The sequence below is a fragment of the Mugil cephalus genome, chromosome 20 (assembly GCF_022458985.1).
Source record: "Mugil cephalus isolate CIBA_MC_2020 chromosome 20, CIBA_Mcephalus_1.1, whole genome shotgun sequence".
Classification (NCBI taxonomy): domain Eukaryota; kingdom Metazoa; phylum Chordata; class Actinopteri; order Mugiliformes; family Mugilidae; genus Mugil; species Mugil cephalus.
The window spans coordinates 13,287,435-13,306,831 of NC_061789.1; the positions used below are offsets into that span (position 1 = coordinate 13,287,435).

The window sequence follows — 19,397 nt, forward strand, 5'->3', positions numbered from 1 at the left end:
GTGTTCGCCGGGATCGTATAAATGGCAAACTTTCCCCGAGACTTTCTGCAAACAGGTTTATCCTCTAAAGCAGGGAAGGGCCCGAAAGCATTAAGAATTCACTTGATTATCACCATAGCTGCTGAGCACTAAACGCCAATTAGAGAAAGTTATGTTAAATCTGGGGGAGCATTAATTTTTCAGGCTCGCTGGCTGCCAGTAAACACACTCACACCACTCTCAGCTAGGACGTGCAGTGCGCTTCTAGAAGTTAATTGGATTGCCTAAATGTTTTGGACGTCCATTATCTTTGCATCATCTGCGACAGCGATCCTCCAAAATGTCTCATCCAAAACAATCCCATTATGGCGTCGGAAAGATAAGAAACACGCACATGCGCTTTTTTTTCTCTTTCTCCAATTACATGCAATTCCTTGTTTCTGCCAAATCCCCCCCCCCCCCCAAAAAAAAAATCTTAGCATGGCGCGCAGAGCCAAAACAGCAGCATTAACGGGAAATACACCGGCCTGAAATAAGCCCGAATGATCCTTTAAGGGGCTCCCGCTGCAAAGCAGCCAGCCATGTGTGTCCACAAACACGTCTCCATCCTGCTTCCCCCTTCGTTCCCCCTCCTCCCTCCTTCAGATTTTCTTTTCCTGAAGGACGTTGTGGCTGCTGGCCAGTCACTCCCTTCCCCATCTGTGTTTACTTAAACTGAACATGGTCGCACCAGAAAAAAAAAAATAGAAGAAACACACACTACCATGGATCCGCAACGGCAGCAAATCCACAGAGAAACTTGTTTATTTTTGACTGTCTCTTAAGACTTTAATCTATAAGAGTTCACAACAGCTTGGAGGACTTGGTACCATTTCTCCTAATGAGACCAACGTGAGACTTATTAAACTGCCATATTCCAGCAGTGCATGACTGACGACCACGTAGCATTTGATTTAGTAGCGCTGTCTGTCTTTGGGCTCCCTAATGAATCTGTTTATTAATTACCTAAGGAGCTTTGGGGGAGTTGCAACAACCTGTTCTCCTCAGTGCTAAAAGTTACAAGCCCCAGCGCCTCATCCATCACTACATTTAGCTCGTGGAGGGAGCGACTCAGTTCGGGCAGGCTCTCATTTATTTTCAATGCTGCTTTTCTTCGCTGGTCCAAAATGGACCGCAGCGCAAAACCCAACTACACCCAAACCTTAGATACCTCTCGCAAAGTACGCAATCAAAACGGTCAATCCAGAGATCCTTTTTTTTTTTTTTTTGTGGGCGAGGCCCCTCAAATCGGAGCAAAGAGTGTTTGTGCTTGGTTTCTCCCACAGCTGAACTTTTCTATTTAGACCTGTCAACAGCCTTGTTGTGCTTGGCGGTTTGCGGTCAAATGCCGTTTCCCAAATAGAAACCATCTATCAGAGGCTAAGTGGCGGCTGAGAGATGTCATTGTGGTCATGAGTGGGTGACGGCGGCACAGGAGGAAGTGGTGGAAGCACTGCAGAAAAAAACAAAAAAGAAATAAAAAAACAAAATAAAACAAAACAAAAACAGTTCGGAGGGTTGCATTTACCCTTGTGTAAGAGCTAAGTGGGATGGAGCGGGTCCAGCGCACTTGAGAGTTGAGTTGTGTGTGGAGCCAAGAACACATTTCTGAAATGTCTGTACATTCAAATCTTGGGGATCTGAGGAAAGAAACGACTGATGGCCTGGAATTTGGCATATTTGTAATGAAAGAGGCTGATAATGCAAAGAAGAATACGACTGAACTTATCTTCATCGTTATAACCTCACGAAGCACCGGCCATGAGTCATCTTTGCATTTTTATTAAATTGACCTAAAAGAAAGCCGGAGAAACAGACATCAAACTGAGCATCAGAATGGGAAAGAAAGGGGATTAAAGTGATTTTGAATGTGGTATGGTTGTTGGTCTGAGTATTTCAGAAACTGCTGATCTACTGGGATTTTCACGCACAACCATCTCTAGGGTTTACAGAGAATGGTCCGAAATAGAGAAAATATCCAGTGAGCGGCAGTTGTGTGGATGAAAATGCCTTGCTGATGTGAGAGGTCAGAGGAGAAGGGGCAGACTGGTTGGAGATGATAGAAAGGAAATAGTAACTCAAATAACCACTGGTTCCAACCAAGGAATGTAGAATACCATCTCTGAACGCACCTTGTATCAATGGTTCAGGCTGGTGGTGGTGGTGTAATGGTGCGAGGGATATTTTCTTGCCACACTTTGGGCCCCTTAGTACAAAAACTGAGCATGGTTTAAATGTCACAGCCTACCTGAGTATTGTTGCTGACCATGTCCGTCCCTTTATGACCCCAGTGTACCCATCTTCTGACGACTACTTTCCAACACCTTGTTGAAAATATGCCACGAAGAATTAAGGCAGCTCTGAAGGTCGACCTTTTACTAGCAAGGTGTACCTCATAAAGTTGCCATTGAACTATGCTTTGGTTCTGGATATGTCGCCAATGATCAGCTTGATATCCATGGATTTCAGTGCAGCAGTGACTCTGTGTATAATGATTAACGCTGTTGTACCTAAAGATGTGTTAAGTGCAGGGCTAGTTTCATAAGTGTGTATGGCATTTCCACTCTAATCCACTGTACATTATAGTGGGTCAGGTAGTTCTAAGTCACACATATCAATGTGCTTTTTCATGTAGTAAAGGTTCCAGTATTTTGCGATCTCCCTAGCAGCAGCAGCAGCAGCAGCAGAAAGTCTCCCTGCACCTCCAGCACAGAGACTCCTCTGTTTGCATCACTGCTGCTTAAAAAAAAAAAAAGGAGGGCAGGGTGGTGGGAGTGGAGGTGCACCCCAGGCAAACCCCTGGATCGGGTTCCTGCCTCCCTGGCCCCGTGATACCAGACCTGGGCACTGCGGGCCCTCCCACATCCTGTAGTGACAATGGGAAAAGCGCGATAGAACCCTCCTACCCTCCTCTGGTTTAATTGGTAGACAATGATTGCATTCTCCTCCCTCCCCCTCCCCTGGCATCTGTCAGGGGGACAGAGGAGTTGCACACAGCCTAATTGCCACCTTGCACGAGACGAGCTTAGACAAGCGCAGGCCTGGACCACAATGGACTTATTAACCTCTGAGCATGCTATCACAAAAGGCACAAGTTACAGCGCTACAATGCGCTCTCTGTCGAAGGACTGTTCTTTCATTCATTCGACTCGGAGAGACTTTCAGGTGGACTGCGATAGATCTACCTGGGAAAGGTCATTATCTAATGACAGTGTTCAGTAGTAAGGGGTGGTGCGGTGTGTGTGGTCCCATTGTTTGAGGGCAATAGCTGATTTGGCGGCAAAGAGAGAATACTTCATAATCTGTGCTCATTTTTAGACAGATGTAAAGAAAACAGAAGTAGAATAGTGGGCAATTATCCATATAACAGCTTTTAGTGACACAGGGATGTCTCTTGATGTCTCGCTGTCAAGATAAATTACTATAATGCAAAATACACACACTCTTGAAGATTGTGGCTTTACCAAAGCATTTAGTTGGCAATCAGCCTTTGAAAAGCTCCTGCGAGCTCATTTAAGCTAACCAACTTGGGAAATTTTGTGTAATCTCAGCAGCTATACCAGCTCAAATTGCATTAAATATCCTCGCCATGAGAACAGGCATTACTTGGCAGGCTGTTCTCGCTTCATGAAAAGAAAAGCGCGCTTGGCGATGTCTAGAATTCACCTCCTGCGGGGAAACAACTCGTCAGCATTCCAGACAAATGTGGCAGCAACATTCCTATAGCGGGGAGAGCTCAGGAATTCCCTCCAGCCAGCGCTTCACGGCTATAATGATACGATGCGACGACGCGACCGCTCAAAGCTGCGTCAAAGACGGGGGGTCGGGAGCCACGGCGAGCACGCGTAATTGCAGATATGTGACAGACTTGGATGTGGTGTAAGTGTGCGCACCGGGCCAAACCACGCGGGCGTGGGACGCTGACACAAACGTGCGAAAACCCACACTTTGCCCGGGACAAACCTGGCGATTTTCGTCCTAAGTTTGTGGCGTGTGTCTGGGGACAGTTGTTGAAAACATGTTTTGACATTTCCAAACCGCAAGCTCCGGACACTTTTATGTAGATGGGTTGCATAATCCAGCATGTCCTCACCACAAAGTTGCAAAATGATCTCCCCTGTACGCACGTGAATACATAGACTAGTAAATAACAATCAGGATTCTGCTGTTTATGTGTGCCTTGATTGATTAAGTCATTCAGACAATCAGACGTCACTCGCATCACTAGTATCATCTCCTACAACTCGCATTACAATTAGTCTCCTCACAGCCCTGAGAACGCATAAACACTTGTTAACCGGAGAAGGAAAACAAGAGTATCTAAAAATACGGAGTGCTGAGGCTCTGAAAGGAGGCAAGTGACAAGGCGAGGATTAGTACTGCCTCAGCAAATCGAACAAACAAGTCCAAAAAGGACGTACGGATGGGAGGTGGAGAAGGAGAGGATGACAGACAGACAGCGAGGAGGAGGAAGGGAGGCATGGCGTTGCGGGAGAAAAAAAAAAAAAAAAACACCACTTCCCCAGAAGCTGACCTAGTAAAACATTCATGAGAGGTGTGTTTATCTGAAGAGCGTTCATGTGTGTGTGTGTGAGGAGTTGTTGTGATGAGGAGGTGAAGGCTCGGCAGTCTAAAATTAGACCATCCTCTGTGTTTCGGTGTCTGCGCCGGGAGCGTGTGTGAGAGTGTACCTGTCAAAGAAGAAAAAAAAAAGAAAAAGTTATTCTAGATTTGAGATGACACACGGGGAGGAAGTTTAGTTGCCAGATGCTGAACTCCTGACCTCTGCGGCCATCAAGGGTGGACGTCAAACCGGGGCGTGGACAGAAAGCGTGAAAAAGAAATCATCCGGCAAAAGGAAAAGAAAGGAGTCACTGCCAATGATGACGGGTGTGAATCATAACTGACGGCAGAAACACCCTCAAATGTGTCTGGGCCAAGACGCACACCGGCAATAATAATCAGATAATAAGCAGAACACCCATGAATGATTGACACTTGAATTAGAAAGCGTCATGTTGAGATGCACTGGCAGACTTTATTAAGTCTTAAAAGCGCTCAGGTTCTAATGTGTGCTAATGACTCGGTGGATGTGACAAAAACCACCGAATGTAGCTGCTTTCGTGGTTGTTGACCCGGCTCGTCTCGAGTGGTCGACGCACACAGCACTCGCAACACATGCAAACAGCCTGCGTTGTTTCCAAAGCAATGCCGCGGCACGCAGGATTTCTACTAAGAGATTTTCCTAACATCAAAGGAAACTTTGGTTAGGAACCAGTTTTGAGAGAATCGGAGCCCGGAGCCTGAAAAGCAGTTGATAAAACAAATAAGGGGAAAAGTAGGAGGAGAGGGGATAAAAGAGGAGCACGGAGAGGGGCTGTAAGATGAGCAATGCTCAGTCCCATTAGAAGAGCTTAAAACAGCTTAAAGGCCCACGGAGGGAGTCGGCAAACGCTCCGAGCCCGAAGTCGAGCTGCTGGGCCTGGCCCACGCCAACCACCTGGCAGCTACAAACAACACTGTATGAGAAACAGATGTAGCGAATGCCTGACAACGGGAACGCTGTGTGTAAAGAGACAATAAAATGTAGAAGAGAGCGGAGAATGTTTGACAGTGTTGCTGTCTTGTGTGTTTCCCTGAGAAGAAAAGGGAGAACGGGGCGAGGTACACCCGGCAAATGCACCACTTAAGTTTTGCAAAACACAGACGTTTGCTCATAGAATCCCATCAGTGTCAAATGTTTTTAATGCAGTATGAAGTGTGAGCATGATAACTACGCAAGGATTAAGCTAATTTAATTAATTCCAGAGGATGCTGCGTTTTTATAAACCATGAACTAGCAAGACGACTACAACTAGCAGATGAAAATAAATAACAATTGAGACATTCTTTGCTAACCCTAACCCTAACCCCAAATTCATCCCTGTCATCACTCAGTGGTGCTACAAGTCAACCGAAGACAATGATTTTTCCATTTTAAAATGTGACGCTGTGCAGTAATAGGTCGACTGATGTCACAAGATTACCAAGAAAAAGAAGTGAATCACCTCAACACAGTTGTCAGTTGGTGTCATTGGGAAATGTCAGGCAGCAGTAAACGGTTCCTCTTTCTATGAGGCAAAGAATACCCAGAGACGCAGAGGTATGAGCCCTGGAATGACAGCACACAAAAGGAGCACAAACCAAAACAAAACAAAAGAGATGAAGACACACTCGAAAGAAGATAACTTCTTGGAAACGCACACCTTACTTGAGCGGCATAGCCTCCTCCACACCTGCTCTCTATAGATCGTCACTGATTTCAAAAGCCGGGTTTAGACAAATTGCTTGGCGTCCTGACCAAAGGCAGAGAAAGCTGCGGATTCTCTCCTCGCCGAGCACCGTGGCCAATGAAGCCACGGAATCGCCAAAGTTTATATAACCTAGTGAAAAGGCGGGCACGACAAGTCCGCCTTAGCGTTTCACGCCGTGCGAGATCGAGGTCGGAATCATGACTGAAAAGTCCGCCGCGGACTACCCAACGAGGATGTTAATGCGAAGGGATCTGACAATTCATCACATTTAAAGTTCCTCCGTGCGCTTCGGGGCTTTTTAACTTGTCACAGCGAAAATCATTAGGAGCAATGTTAAATGGTTAGCGGCTGGGAGTGAATGAGCTTCTTTTCCATTGTGCGCGCAGGGCCCGTCATCACTCTCCGTGTAATATACCCACGACTCTAAGTGAGCGGCTGCAGCTGCTGCTTGGCTCACTGCTGGAAGATTTTCTCTTTTTTTTTTTTTTCCAGTACCAGTCGCGGGTGATGAAGGCTGCACAAACTCAATAACCCCCACAGAGTCCTTCTCTTTGTAGCTCGTGCGTGCCTATATATGTGTGTGTGTGTGTATGCGCTGCAGCTGTGCGAACAGCTGTCCATAGTAACATGCTTCATCTGTATTCGAGCGCACACTCCAAAGATGAGTTCAGACAGCACCTCTCGAAAGTATGTCCGTCTTATGCGAGCCAGCAGCGTTCTTACGGCCCTCGTGGGAAGTCTTGCGTGAAACACCTTTAAACAAATGGCTACCAAAGAAGTTTTTTTTTGGTTTTTAATTTATAGCCTTCCCTGAATTATAATATGGAAAAAAATATGTCAGTTTAACCATGGTGATTAGTTCAAGAGGGGGTTTTGTGTGGCTTTCCTCGCAGTGCATATAATTACATGCTTATATTGTGAACATGCTCACATATAGATGCAGATGCATGCACTTGTTTACACTAAAATGTCTTAACACATGCATGTAAATGTACTTATGCCACATTATTTACGGTCCTTTTCAATGGTAGGGTGAATCCTTTGAAGCTCAGTGAGACTTGGCTTCTCCACATAATGCGAGAGCATTCTTCTTCTTCTTCTCTGGATTTCCTTCAGGTCTCTGTTCACGATTAAAGCGTGTCTGCTACACAAGGCCAAGCCAATATGTGGATGTGTTTTTGTTGTGATTTGATCCACAAATACCAGTTATATGATCATTGTCATCTTGCTATGTGTGAAGAAGTTTAAATGGTTGTTTTTCTTTTCGTGGAGGGAATACTTGTCGGTAGCGGGCGAACTCTCCCAGCAGCGACGCCATTAAAACCCCTGTATGAACAGAACAGAACCCTCCTGCCCTTTACAAGAGAGCATGTAAATCCATAATGAAATCATTAATCTTTCATGATCAGATCAATAGCCAGAGCAGGAAGAGGGTTTTCTCCGGAGAACATTAGGTGGCTTCTGTCCTAATAGAGATTTCCATCTACTAAGGAGTTCCATGGATAAACGTCAGTCATTACCCAACTGCAGGGGCACAGTAGCGATGATGAGGCCTCCGATGGACGTGCGGTTATAAAACAGCCTGAAGATGATAAAAACAAAACAGGCTCTTGGGTGTTGCAGCGATGAGGCTTCACAGCCAACCCCGCCGGCTTTATGAGCGCTAGGAGCCAAAGCTTGTCAAAACTGATTCAGTACATGCAGATGAGTACATATCTAGATTCCCCACGGTGTTAAGGGATAGGCATGTGTGCCCTACATATACTGTGTTATAGCACATGTATTTATATATAACGGATCCTGTACGTTAACTCTTGGCAGAACTGAGGCACATACATAACAAACAGGGGAAATAAATGGAATTTCTGCTGTTTGTGCCGTGCCTAAACCATTATGAACTGCACGACCAAGAACAAAATCAAACGGAGGAGGTGGAAACAGGTTTTTAAAACAGGATGTGGTGGCGAAATTATTTTTTTTCCCTTTGCATATCAGAGGCTTGCACTTCCTCCTTCAAACCCTCAACGATCCATCTGACAAATCCAATTAGCATGGCATGAATTGTATGGTTTTGCGCGCGCGCCACGGCCAGGATCTTGGCAGGGAGCGGGGACGGATGGGCACCAGGGATGAGGGCCAGGCAGACACACACAGGGATCTGGCGTGGAGGTTCTCCGCTCGGCCTGTGACCCGGCTCCAGCTGGAAGACCCAGTTCCTTGACAGGTTTGGCAGCACTAATTCTCCCCAACCCGCTCGACTATCACTTCTTCTCATCTGCCTTCCAAACTCAGGACCGCCTCTGTTCTCGTGCCACTTTCCCCTCCTTCGACAGCCTTTGACCATTTTGTCCGACGGCCATCTGCTACTCCGAAATTCAGCTTGGTTTATTTGTATACGTATTTTTTAGGCTAAGAGAACGATAGCAACACCATTGAGGTTCCTCTACTCTCCAGCCTTAGACTTAACACAGTATTTACTAGCTCAGGGCATGTGGATAACTTCTGTTTTGCATACGTGGATGTGCTAACCCTAACCCTAACCCTAACCCAACAGCCACCATTGGGGATATTTGTACATGTGTGTTCAAAGTCAAAACTGAATCACCTTCTAATCCACTGTGGGCTTCCGTTTTTACCAACCGAACACAATCACGACATTAGTTAGACAAATAAAGCAATGCTCCTAACATGCTCCTAGAGCTGCACGGGGAGAACATCTTCAAGCTGTCAGCTTCCACAAAATCATGCCCAGAGTAAAGTAGACATTTGAATTTGGCTCAAAGGAGGCCTGAAACCTCAAAGGCTCTCTGAAGCGCCACTTGATGCTGCACGACGGAGACAGGTGAATAAAAACAACGCAAACGCTGGTACGCACTGAACTACTGTCCGAAGAATGCACCACGGTTCTTGAAAACAAAAGTGGGACATGTCTCTGCCATGACAGGAACACAAAAGCCTCACAGAGTGCTTTGACAAAAGCAGAACAAAGGTGACTTTACTCCATAATGTCTCCTTTAGAAAACGGATATTTTTGCATTTCCGCTCTGAGGTCCTTTTTTTCCCGTAATGCATCTGTATCCGGAGACAGACGATTGTGACAGTCAAAGCAAGGCGCTTGAATAAAATGTGACAGGCTAAGTAAAGAGCTGCAGGAATCTGTGGTGTGTGATTCAGGAACTGACATGCAATTACTGTCAAAACACTTCTTGACACCCGCTGAGAAAAAACTGCATAACTTACATCTACCGCCAGGAATCAGAACTCTTCTTTTGCATTTTAAAATTTGATAGACAGTGTAGTACAGTAAAATATATATGTTTGTCATTTCTGTTGAGTCAGATTCTATTTAAATACACTTTCAGATGAAGACATTTGACAGATTCTGATTGGTATTTCGCTTGACAAAACTCAACATGCAACAGGAAGCCACATGACTGCTAATGCAACAGCCTTAGAGCCTCTCCGCCCCTTTTTCCCTTCACCCGCGCTGCTGTCAAACTTACACTCCGCTCGTTCCATTCAAGCGTGCGCACGTACTGGCCCACGGTCCAGGCCGCCGAGAGTCACCCCGCTGAACCAGTCGTCCAGTGATATCAATTCAAATTAGCCCGCGCGGTCGCGCACAAACCCAGAGAAATCTCGGTCCTTGTCAGACATGGGTACGCTGACGATGCCTGGTGGGTGTTGCTGTTGACTTACAATGACAGTAGGAACGCGGACTGTCATATCCTCCTAGGCTGATGCTGTAAACAACGCCTCGTGTTCTGAAAGTCACTAACTTGACTGACCTTGAAGCGGAAGGACGCAGAAAGACGAGTTGCTCAGATGTGAGTGACTTCGAACTGCTGCTGCTTTTGTTGTTGTGCGCGCATTAAGGGATAGAGGGATAGAGCGTGACTGTAGAGGTAAAAAGAGAGTGAAAACAATGCTACCTCACCAGAACTGAAACCCCTCCCCTCTCTGTTTTTCCCTCTTACGAGACTTTGTCTTGTGCATTGAAATAAAGAATCACCGTAAACTGCACCAGTGCCAGTAGTGCTCTCGTGAGTATGAGATTTCAAAAGTTTCAGTCTGAAAGCAACGAAATTACACACCCTCTCTTAGACCTTCTCCATCACCTAACCTCCCTCGCCTCCTCTCCCTCTTCCAGAATCTAATGTTCTCCATCGGGGCTCTCATGTAGAAACCATTCCACATTTCTTAGCAATCAAACCAGACTCCTGAGCAATTACTTCTGATTGCGGGCCAGTTGGCCTGGACACCGTTCATCCACGTTGCCATGAGATTTCATCGGCAAAACCCAGACAGCTGAGCAGGAGGGCATTGCTTTTTCAAGTGCAGTGGCCCTCCGCCAGCATACACGCCTCCCCGAAGACATCCTGATGATGGCTCAGTGCTCATTTTAATTAACACATAAGCCTGTTTATGTTAATTAAAAAGAAAGCGGACGACTCCCCGTCAGACAAAGATCACACGAAGGGGAGAGCTGTGTCGATGAACACAAAGAACGCGGAGCTTGGCGCTTATTCACATGAGATTCCGAGTAGCCCTCTTGAAACATGTGAGTTATAATTGGGAACATCAAACCAAGTGTATCAAACAGACAGCCGGTGATGGTTATTTCATTGTTTAAATGCGGATTTGTAAGACGCGGACATTTCCGCTAGCTCTTTTAACTCCAATAGTGGTATCTGAAATAGCCAGATGAGAGGCTAATATGCAAATGATGTTGTAACGGTGATGGTGACTAATGCAGTCAGTTCCTGTGTTTACTTACTTCATGGGCTTGAACAGCGCTTGTCCGTAGTTCTGGAAAGTCATGATCAGCTTCAGCTGGGTGCCTCCTGATTTCATGGCTGGGAGGGAGACAAATGAGATGTTGGATCACAATCTAAACAGTTTAATGCACAAACACACGTGTGCGGACTCAAACAGATGAAGACACTCATGCTAATGCGCAGCTGTTTCATTACGTGCCAATTTGGGAGGCAACGATTTTGTGCAAATTCATAACGGAGCTCTCGCATCTGCTGACCAATTTAGCGAAGAGCGTACAATCAAAGGGAGATCGCCGCAGCCAGGAGCTGGGTGCGACTGAGTGCAAAACACGGCATGAGAAAGCATCTGCTGACAGCTTCGCGACTAGTGCTGTGTTTCACGGAGGGATGGACATGGAGTGCACAATTTGGCGGGATGAAACAGCATGTGAGATCTACAAAAATCAGAAGTTCCCCTCACTTTGAGCAAGCCCACATAAAGAAAAGCCAAATATCAACTCCGTCCCCATCACCATCTGTCTCTGTCTCCGTGTTCCTATCAAATAAGGTCAACAAAATGCATTTTTTCAACGATGCGCACAAGCTAGCTACCGAATCAAACCCAGAGTTTCTCGCCATACATCTGTGGACTGCACATGTTGTCCGTGACTTGCACATTCGACTGACCTCCTGCACCCCGGGACAGGAGCCAGGGAGCATGTGTCTTTGACTAGCTGTATGTCCACAGCATCTCCCAAAGGGCGATGGAGACTCACTGTGAGCTCCCTGCCCTCTCCGGCTCGAACAAAGGGACCGCCAGGGCTGTCAAAATACCTTGTGTTTCTGTCACAATGGACAGGCTTTGGGGGGATTTGCCCATTTATTACAGCGCATTAACTTGAGCATATTACACAACGCAGCGCTTCTGTCTAACCCCAATATCAACATAAGCCCCTTGTAGTGGACCCGCTTACCGACCAGATTGCTGGCTGAGTGTCTAGTCGCGCTCTGCCCCCGCCCCCGCGCAGAATTGTCTTCTGTCGTTATTGATTCTCTTCGTCTCTCTCTCTTTTTTTTGTTTGTTTGGTTTTTCCTTCCCCGTATCCACATTCTCTCTGTTAAGCTTTGCTCATCTCAATTTATCTTACTCAGTGCTGGCAAGCATTCCCCATTTATTGTGGCTCATTTTCAAAAGCTTTTGGATTTCACTTATACTGTTGCACATATACTCAGGTCAGCGCCTGTTCTTCATGGACAGAGGATGGATTCTGAGTGAAATGAAAAAACAAAACAAACTGGGAATACAGTGAAAGCGTTTGGCCCACGCATGTGACGGATTTGCCGAAGCCAGGTCAAGTGGAAAGCGACCCAGAGTAATCTATAAACTTGGTAGAGATGTACACTGAGCGTAAAACCTTTGAGGGATTGCAAACGAATGAACTATGTTTTAATGCCGTGACATTGACCCCATAAGCCACAGTTCCCCAAGAACTGACCTCAATTCACTGCTCGGCGCTGCCCTTTGTAAAATTTGGTCTCCTATCGAGAACTACAAAAGGTAATCCCTTGGAAAAACCCTCGCAAAGCTCGCCTGATTGTTTCCCTGGATTGTATCTCGGCTGGCATGCAATCACACGTGGCTCGGACAACAGCGAACTTCGACGAGACGTTCCTCAGACTCTCCCATCTGCCTCTCGCGGCTCGGTGGGAGCGCTTGCGTCTGATCTCACCATCTATCTCGCTCGCTCTGTTTTTCCAAGAGGCTGTGAATGAATCAATGTCCCCCGTCTTCTCTCTCTCTCGCTCCCCCCACACTCCCCACCCCTTGCCGCTCACCGGCTCTTTCGAAAAAAAAAAAAAGCTCCAGGCCTCACTCACTACCGCTGGATCCCCCGCCCGTGCCGCAATGATAAATCCATCTCACTCTCACCTGTGCCACCTCACGGCAATGTGAGTATGATTTATGAGTTTAGCTGATGACTGAATAAAAGGCCGTAGCCAGGCCCAACAGAGAGACAGACACAGGAGGGAAGATACAGAGAGGGAGGAGGGGGGGGGGGGACAAAAACGCTGAAGAGGGAAGCTTTCCAGCGCTTTCTCTGTTTTCACATTTAAAGTGAGACAGATAAGTAGTAAGTGTGTTCACTAATTACGGGGCAAATGCCTCTACGGTTTGCCTCCAGACACAGTCACACGACACTGGCTTTATCTGCAGACAGTGTTTTTATAGGTGTGTCTGGGCACAGGCTCCTTATGTGTGTGTCTGCATTTTAAATAAAGGGGACAAAAACGCAATTACACAGGCTGGTTTTTTTTCCTGATCTGAGTGATTGTGAGGTGCTTGCAGGACTGTAAGTAATGAGACGGTGGACAAAGCTCTGGGGGAAAGTGAATGTTTCTGATTGCACAGTATCAAGAGATCCATATATATAAAAAATGGTGTTTATTTGTGTGTTTTGTTCAATTTAAAGCACTTCAACAATACAAGTTGGTCTTGCAATGGACTAATATTTTGCAAAAAAAATGTTTAAAAATAGATCATAGTCAAATATTATGAAAATTTTAGCATCATGACTTTTGTAATTTTTAATTTTCTCATTTTTTTCATTTCGATTTTTCCAAAAGCAGACCGTGTTATGTCTTAGTCATTTACTTTTGCAGGGAAATTTCCCCTCGTTAATTGCCTAGTAAAAATGCAAACAGGCTCCAAATGACATTGAAACTGGCCAGACTCTGCTCAAAGGCTCTTTCCATTGTCTTGACATTGAAGTTATTTATTTTTATATGTATTTTTTTATTTATTTATATGGTATTTTACGTGGCTTTGCAGGTTAACTTTTCCCATTTCCACAGAGACAATGACGCCGTCATCCTGGTTGCAACAAATAGCTCCCTTATCCATCATCCCCCAAACATCATTTGATAAAGAGATTGCTATATAAAGCAGCAGAGGGAATAAAGGCAGCAAGGTGTACACAGGTGTACAGTAGAGTGTGCAGATATGTAAATAGAGACATTTGCATACACACAAACTCCTGTTTATATCTCTGTGAGGACATAAAGCATTCCCTAGCCCCTTATCTTAACCCCAAACATCTCAGGTCAATGCCTAACCCTAACCTGATGGTATTTATGACACAGTATTAACAAGCTTTAAATCTGTGGACATAAAAAGTGGACATAAACACACACACACCTTGTTATACACACAAAAGAGGATTCGTTATATGATTCATGGTGCACCAGAAAAGCCAGCTGGGTTTCTACCTCTACTAGTCGCATCATGTCACATAGAACAGCTTATCAGGTTTTAAGGTAGTTTGGATAGTGGAGCCAGAGAGAGTTAATTACCAATACAGGGCCTCATACTTCACACACGCACACGCACGTCTTGGTTACATGCAGTAGGTCTCCCTGGCTGACTCACCCACACTGGTGATCCTCTCTGTGACCAGATCCTTCAGTAAGGCGTCCAGCACAGGACTGTGTCTGGAGTACATCTCGTAGCGGTTGATCCCGATGTGGAAGCGCAGCCAGTTTGGGTAAGATTCAGCCGTCACCTCCGCGGTTGGAGAGAACTCTTCCTCGTCCTCGTTCCCCTCCTCATTGTGCCTAAAAAAATAATGAAATAACAGGGACGATAGAAGCGATCATTTGTCAAGAAGTTGTGGGGGCAATCTGATTGTTGCTCTCGGTGTAATTTATGCTGACAGAACTGGCCCAGAATATCAGGCTGCGCGATGATAGATGCAGCTTAATTGACTAGGGATAACCCGTGAACATGGAAATAAATAAGTAGAAAATTCCAGCAGGGTGACAAATCAAAACAGATAAGAGGGAAAAGATGGCATGGCACAGGAGAGATGGGCGGATGCAGCAGATGAGCTATTAAAGGAAAAAGAAGAGGCAGATAGATAGATAGATAGATAGATAGATAGATAGATAGATAGATAGATAGATAGATAGATAGATAGTCTTCATTTTAAAGAAAGTGAAATTTAATGATGGACCTGACATCCAGGCCTAATCATCTTTACTTTTGGTCTTTGTCTTGCACCAACTCTTAAACCACAAACCGTTTTTAACGCCCCCAAAGCCCCTGCCCCATTATTAACCTCAAGTTTAATCCATTCTCATCTGCTTACCATCCTTGGTTCCCTGTTGCTCTGGGATAAAATCGGATGTCGGTGTTAACGTTAAACAAAGTGTCATCGTCAGTGAGGGGAGGAAGAGCAACCTTGTACAAGGGATGCTCGAAGAGAGCGGACAGCCGGGAGACGCCGCGGGCAGCGACGGTCCGGACGCCGCTCGCGTCTCCGATGAGCGGCTTGTGGTCCTCCGCCCTCCCCGCCGCGGGTCTCGCCCGCCTCGCCGACTCCGCCCTGACCCCGGCGGCCGTGATCTTTTCCAAGGAATGCGAGGTGAGGTTGGAGCTCGGCTCGTTGCTGAAATCCTGCAGGATCCTCAGCGTGTGTTTGTTAGGCCAGCCCGCTTCGGCCGCCGTCCTGGCGCGCTGCTTCCCCCAGCCCTGCGACTCTGCGCCCGGGTGGTGAGCGCACTGGCAGCCGCCGTCCGCGCCGTCCGCTCCCGCCGCTCGCTTCTCGAGTTTGGGCAGCAAGTCTATCATGATGTGCATGGTGCACGCGACCAGGAACACCATGAGTATCAGCACTCTGAATTTGCGGAACAGGATCATGTTTAGCCTCGTTTGTCTTTACACGGAGAAAGCTTGGAGCGCAGCGCACCTTACAGTACCCACATTGATGTCAACAGTGTTAACGCGATGGCAAGGCGGTGATATGAGTTTCTGAGATTCTCTGGTGATCATTGCACGCACAAGACCCAGACTATGTTAAAAACTCCATGGTATGTTGTGCCGTCAACAATATTTACAACAGACACAGATCTTCATTGTCAGACAAGTGGCCAGACCAGCACATTGTGAAAACAGGACACTTCAGCGGCGGCGGCTCAAGAAGTGCTTTTCATTCATTGCGTTGCTGAATAGGACACAGTGTCGGGAGGAGAATATTTGACAAGGGGCAACAAACGAAACAGGTTTCCGGTTAAAAGCACCGATGTCCTTCCTCAAACCTGCTTCCTCGTATCTCATCCAGCCGATGGTGACATGTCAAATTTCTTCAGGGAGGAAAAAAAAAGTAACCTGAGAGATTGATGCAACCTAGTCCGCAAAACACAGCATTTCTTGTATTTTTTGGATAAATAAATTCACAATCAGAAAAGGAAATCCATTAAAAAAAGAAAATACTGCCTAACAGGTGATCCAGCGCAAGATGCTTGGATGCTGCCCCGCTCCTGGACAAAGCCTCCGCAGTCGGTGAGCCCTCGCTGAAGTCAAACGAACGACTTGGCTGGCAGGTGCGGGGATCCTGGTTGTGATTTGTCCTCTCAACGCAGCCTTGTCTTCCTTCCAAGTGTTCATCCAGGGTGGGTGTGTTAAATATTTTGATCGAAGCCCTGTGAGCCCAGCCTCGGTGGCGTCATGAGGAAGAGATTGGCTGTGTCCGCACATACAAATAGCGCTGGTGACATAAAAGCCGAGCGTCAGTGATGAAAAGCCGAGAGCTGAAAGCCTTTAAGGCTGCAGCCTGCGTGTTCGCCACAAGAGGGCGTCGGCGCGGCCTTAAGCGCTACAGTGGGTAGTTTAATGTGTCTTGTGAGGGACAACGTGTAAGTGGTCATTCTCTGTGCTCCTCTTCAGAGTGCACAATGGCCTGTTAGTTCTCCAAGTGGGCTCTGTGGACCTTGAAAGGTCCTCGAAAATGAGCCGAGGGGTCACCGGCACAACAATGAGGAATCGATGAAATTCATGAGACGCATTATGAATGTGGTGTACACTTCACACACAGTTACGTATGTTGGCACATAAATGAGATTTTTTTTGAAGAAGAAAACTCTGGGACAGGGCTACGTGAGGGGACTCACCATATCTGTGTGTTGGAAAGTCTTCAGGGGCATCTGGCATAAAAGGTAGAAGGAAAAAAAAATCAACCATTTGATGGAGTTGACCGTGCAGCTCTGAGTTTACAGTGCCACTTAAAAGCCTTTGCGTGCCTCTGTATCGTCTACATTTCTGCTTATAGGAATGATTCACATGCATGGGGTGGGTTTTCACACACATGTTCTGAAAGCTGAAAAAGGGAACCCAAGAAAACAAATGAAACAGAGAGATTATGTTCCTTCCTTACATAAACATACGAAAGAACACTTTATTTCTTACTTCAGTTATTCTGGGTTTCTAAGTGTGTGTTACCTCGTGTTTTGCAGGGGGAGAAGTGCTGGTTGACATGTAGTCACATGTCCCATCACTTCATACCTGCTTCTGTTGGCTAGGCTAGTTAGCTAGTGTCTTCTTGTTGGTTGCTAGCTGCTAGCTGACTGCTAGCCTGCTGGTCGGTTTTTCAGTTGGACTGGGTATTTAAATGTGCCTCGGATTTTTGGCACAAGGGATTGTAACATCTCATCCTGTGTAATAATGAATACTGCATGCAGTAGACGCAAACTGACATGGATTTGGAAATCTTCTCATGGCCATGGATTGACTGTTGCTCTGTTTTGTTGCTCCATCCAAACACAGTTCACTCTATTCAAAATATGTCACACCATAAATCTTGTAAAACTTACACATTAGACAATTGATTTATTGTAATAAAATGTTAAACTTCCGTGTATACAAATGTATCAGGAGCTCATCCCCCTGTAATGTGGTGTTGTACCCATCCCACATGTGTGTTTTTAGCCTTACACATTTAACTGAGTCACACCTTATACAGTACACCCTTACACGCCGGTTTAGACAGTAACTATTTTCAGATCTTGATTCGTTTAATTTTAATCAAAGGGTTGCTTAGTGTCCACAAACAGGAGTCCCGCCGCCACGGACATCTCAGAACGCACCCGCCCGCCTCCTGTGACTATTTCAGAGTTTGCTGACAAAGTGAAACTCACCTTTCATTTAAGCTGCAGGGGGACAAACCGTTTGAAGCAATTACTGCAGCTGACACAGAATTTTTACAAAATGGAACGAAGGACTTTTTGAGGGCCACGGAGCTGCAACACACACTCTGCTGTCAGATATATTTGTCACAAAGCAGATATAAGATCTTTGTCCCACGATGGAGCAAGTAACCTCTCCGGCTCAGTTGAATTACACAAAAAGTACTAAAATGAACAAATTGTACATATATCTTTTTCCCAGTGTGTGCGCGCTGCACAAGGCTCGCCCAATTGGAAGAGCTCCACTTGGCTTCTGCTCCTCGTCCCAGAGGCACTGAGTTGGAGTTCGAGCCACTGCCAGATTTGTGCATCTAAATAAAACAGGATCTTAGAGCTAACAAGCAAACAAATTGTTCTCCCGAAGGCGAGCCTGCTGTCCTAATTCATCTCGTGCTCCCAACGAAACAAATTGGCACGCACGACACGTTAGTATCCACTAATCCTAAAATTATGACTAGATTCAGACGATGTGCAGTTTTCATCTAACAGCATGTGGTATGATAATTACAACGAATAACAAAAAAAAAAAAAAGGTAACATGTCCACTGGACCTGAAGGGGGAAAAAAAAGTTTTTTTTTGCGTTTGCGATGAACTTATTTCAATACAGCTAAGAATGATTGGATTTTTTTCTATAAAACTTTTCATGAATCTGATATAATCTTGCAAATATTAAATGAGCTGTTTAAACAATATTGGAACAACAATGCTATCTGGCAGTTATTTGACAGACCAACAAGTCACTGCTGTTTTGTTTTGTCCCTGATGCATTAATGCATCACATTAGGCTTTCTTTTTTTGTCTTATTAAAAGAAAGCAATGAATAAATGACTGAAAATCCTTCCCTTTATTCTTACTGCTCGCCAGCAATAATAACACATATGGTGAGATCACTTGTTAAAATATAGGTATAATATTAAAGGTTCAGGAAGTGTGACATATAATAGAACAACATTTTGTTTAGATTTTTTTACTTTTCTGGTTAAGAAATGTGGTTTAAGGCTTTAATATTGCCTTTTTAATTTGATCTCAAATCAAATACTACAAATATGGAAGTAGTATTTTCTCTCACACTCATATTTTTGGCTTCGAGATCGTATTTCCCAGGGCAGTTCCTCGCTGTCTGATTTACTTTCTTCTCCAGCGAAAGAAGTTCAAGCCTTTGCTGAAGCTGGTGTTCTTTTATTCTGATTAGCCTTGGGTATTAAAGAATGAATCACCTTATGTTTAAAATGAAGGAAAGGTTAGAGAGGGGGAAGATAAGTATATATACTGGATTCTGGTCTGGTTTCTGTCTATCTGAATGTCTGAACC

General features: G+C 45.5%; 1 protein-coding gene across 1 annotated transcript in view; it reads right to left on the minus strand.

Moving 5' to 3' along the window:
• fam20ca (FAM20C golgi associated secretory pathway kinase a) overlaps positions 1 to 16,610 on the minus strand; it is a 34,044-nt gene extending 17,434 nt beyond the window's left edge. Inside the window, exons 1-3 of the mRNA XM_047571884.1 lie at positions 15,214 to 16,610; positions 14,496 to 14,680; positions 11,089 to 11,167 (exon numbers count right to left, since the gene is read on the minus strand). Coding sequence (XP_047427840.1) covers positions 11,089 to 11,167; positions 14,496 to 14,680; positions 15,214 to 15,764 — 815 coding nt within the window. The 5' untranslated portion in view covers positions 15,765 to 16,610. The remainder of the gene's footprint in view (positions 1 to 11,088; positions 11,168 to 14,495; positions 14,681 to 15,213) is intronic.
• Positions 16,611 to 19,397: the final 2,787 nt, after the last annotated feature.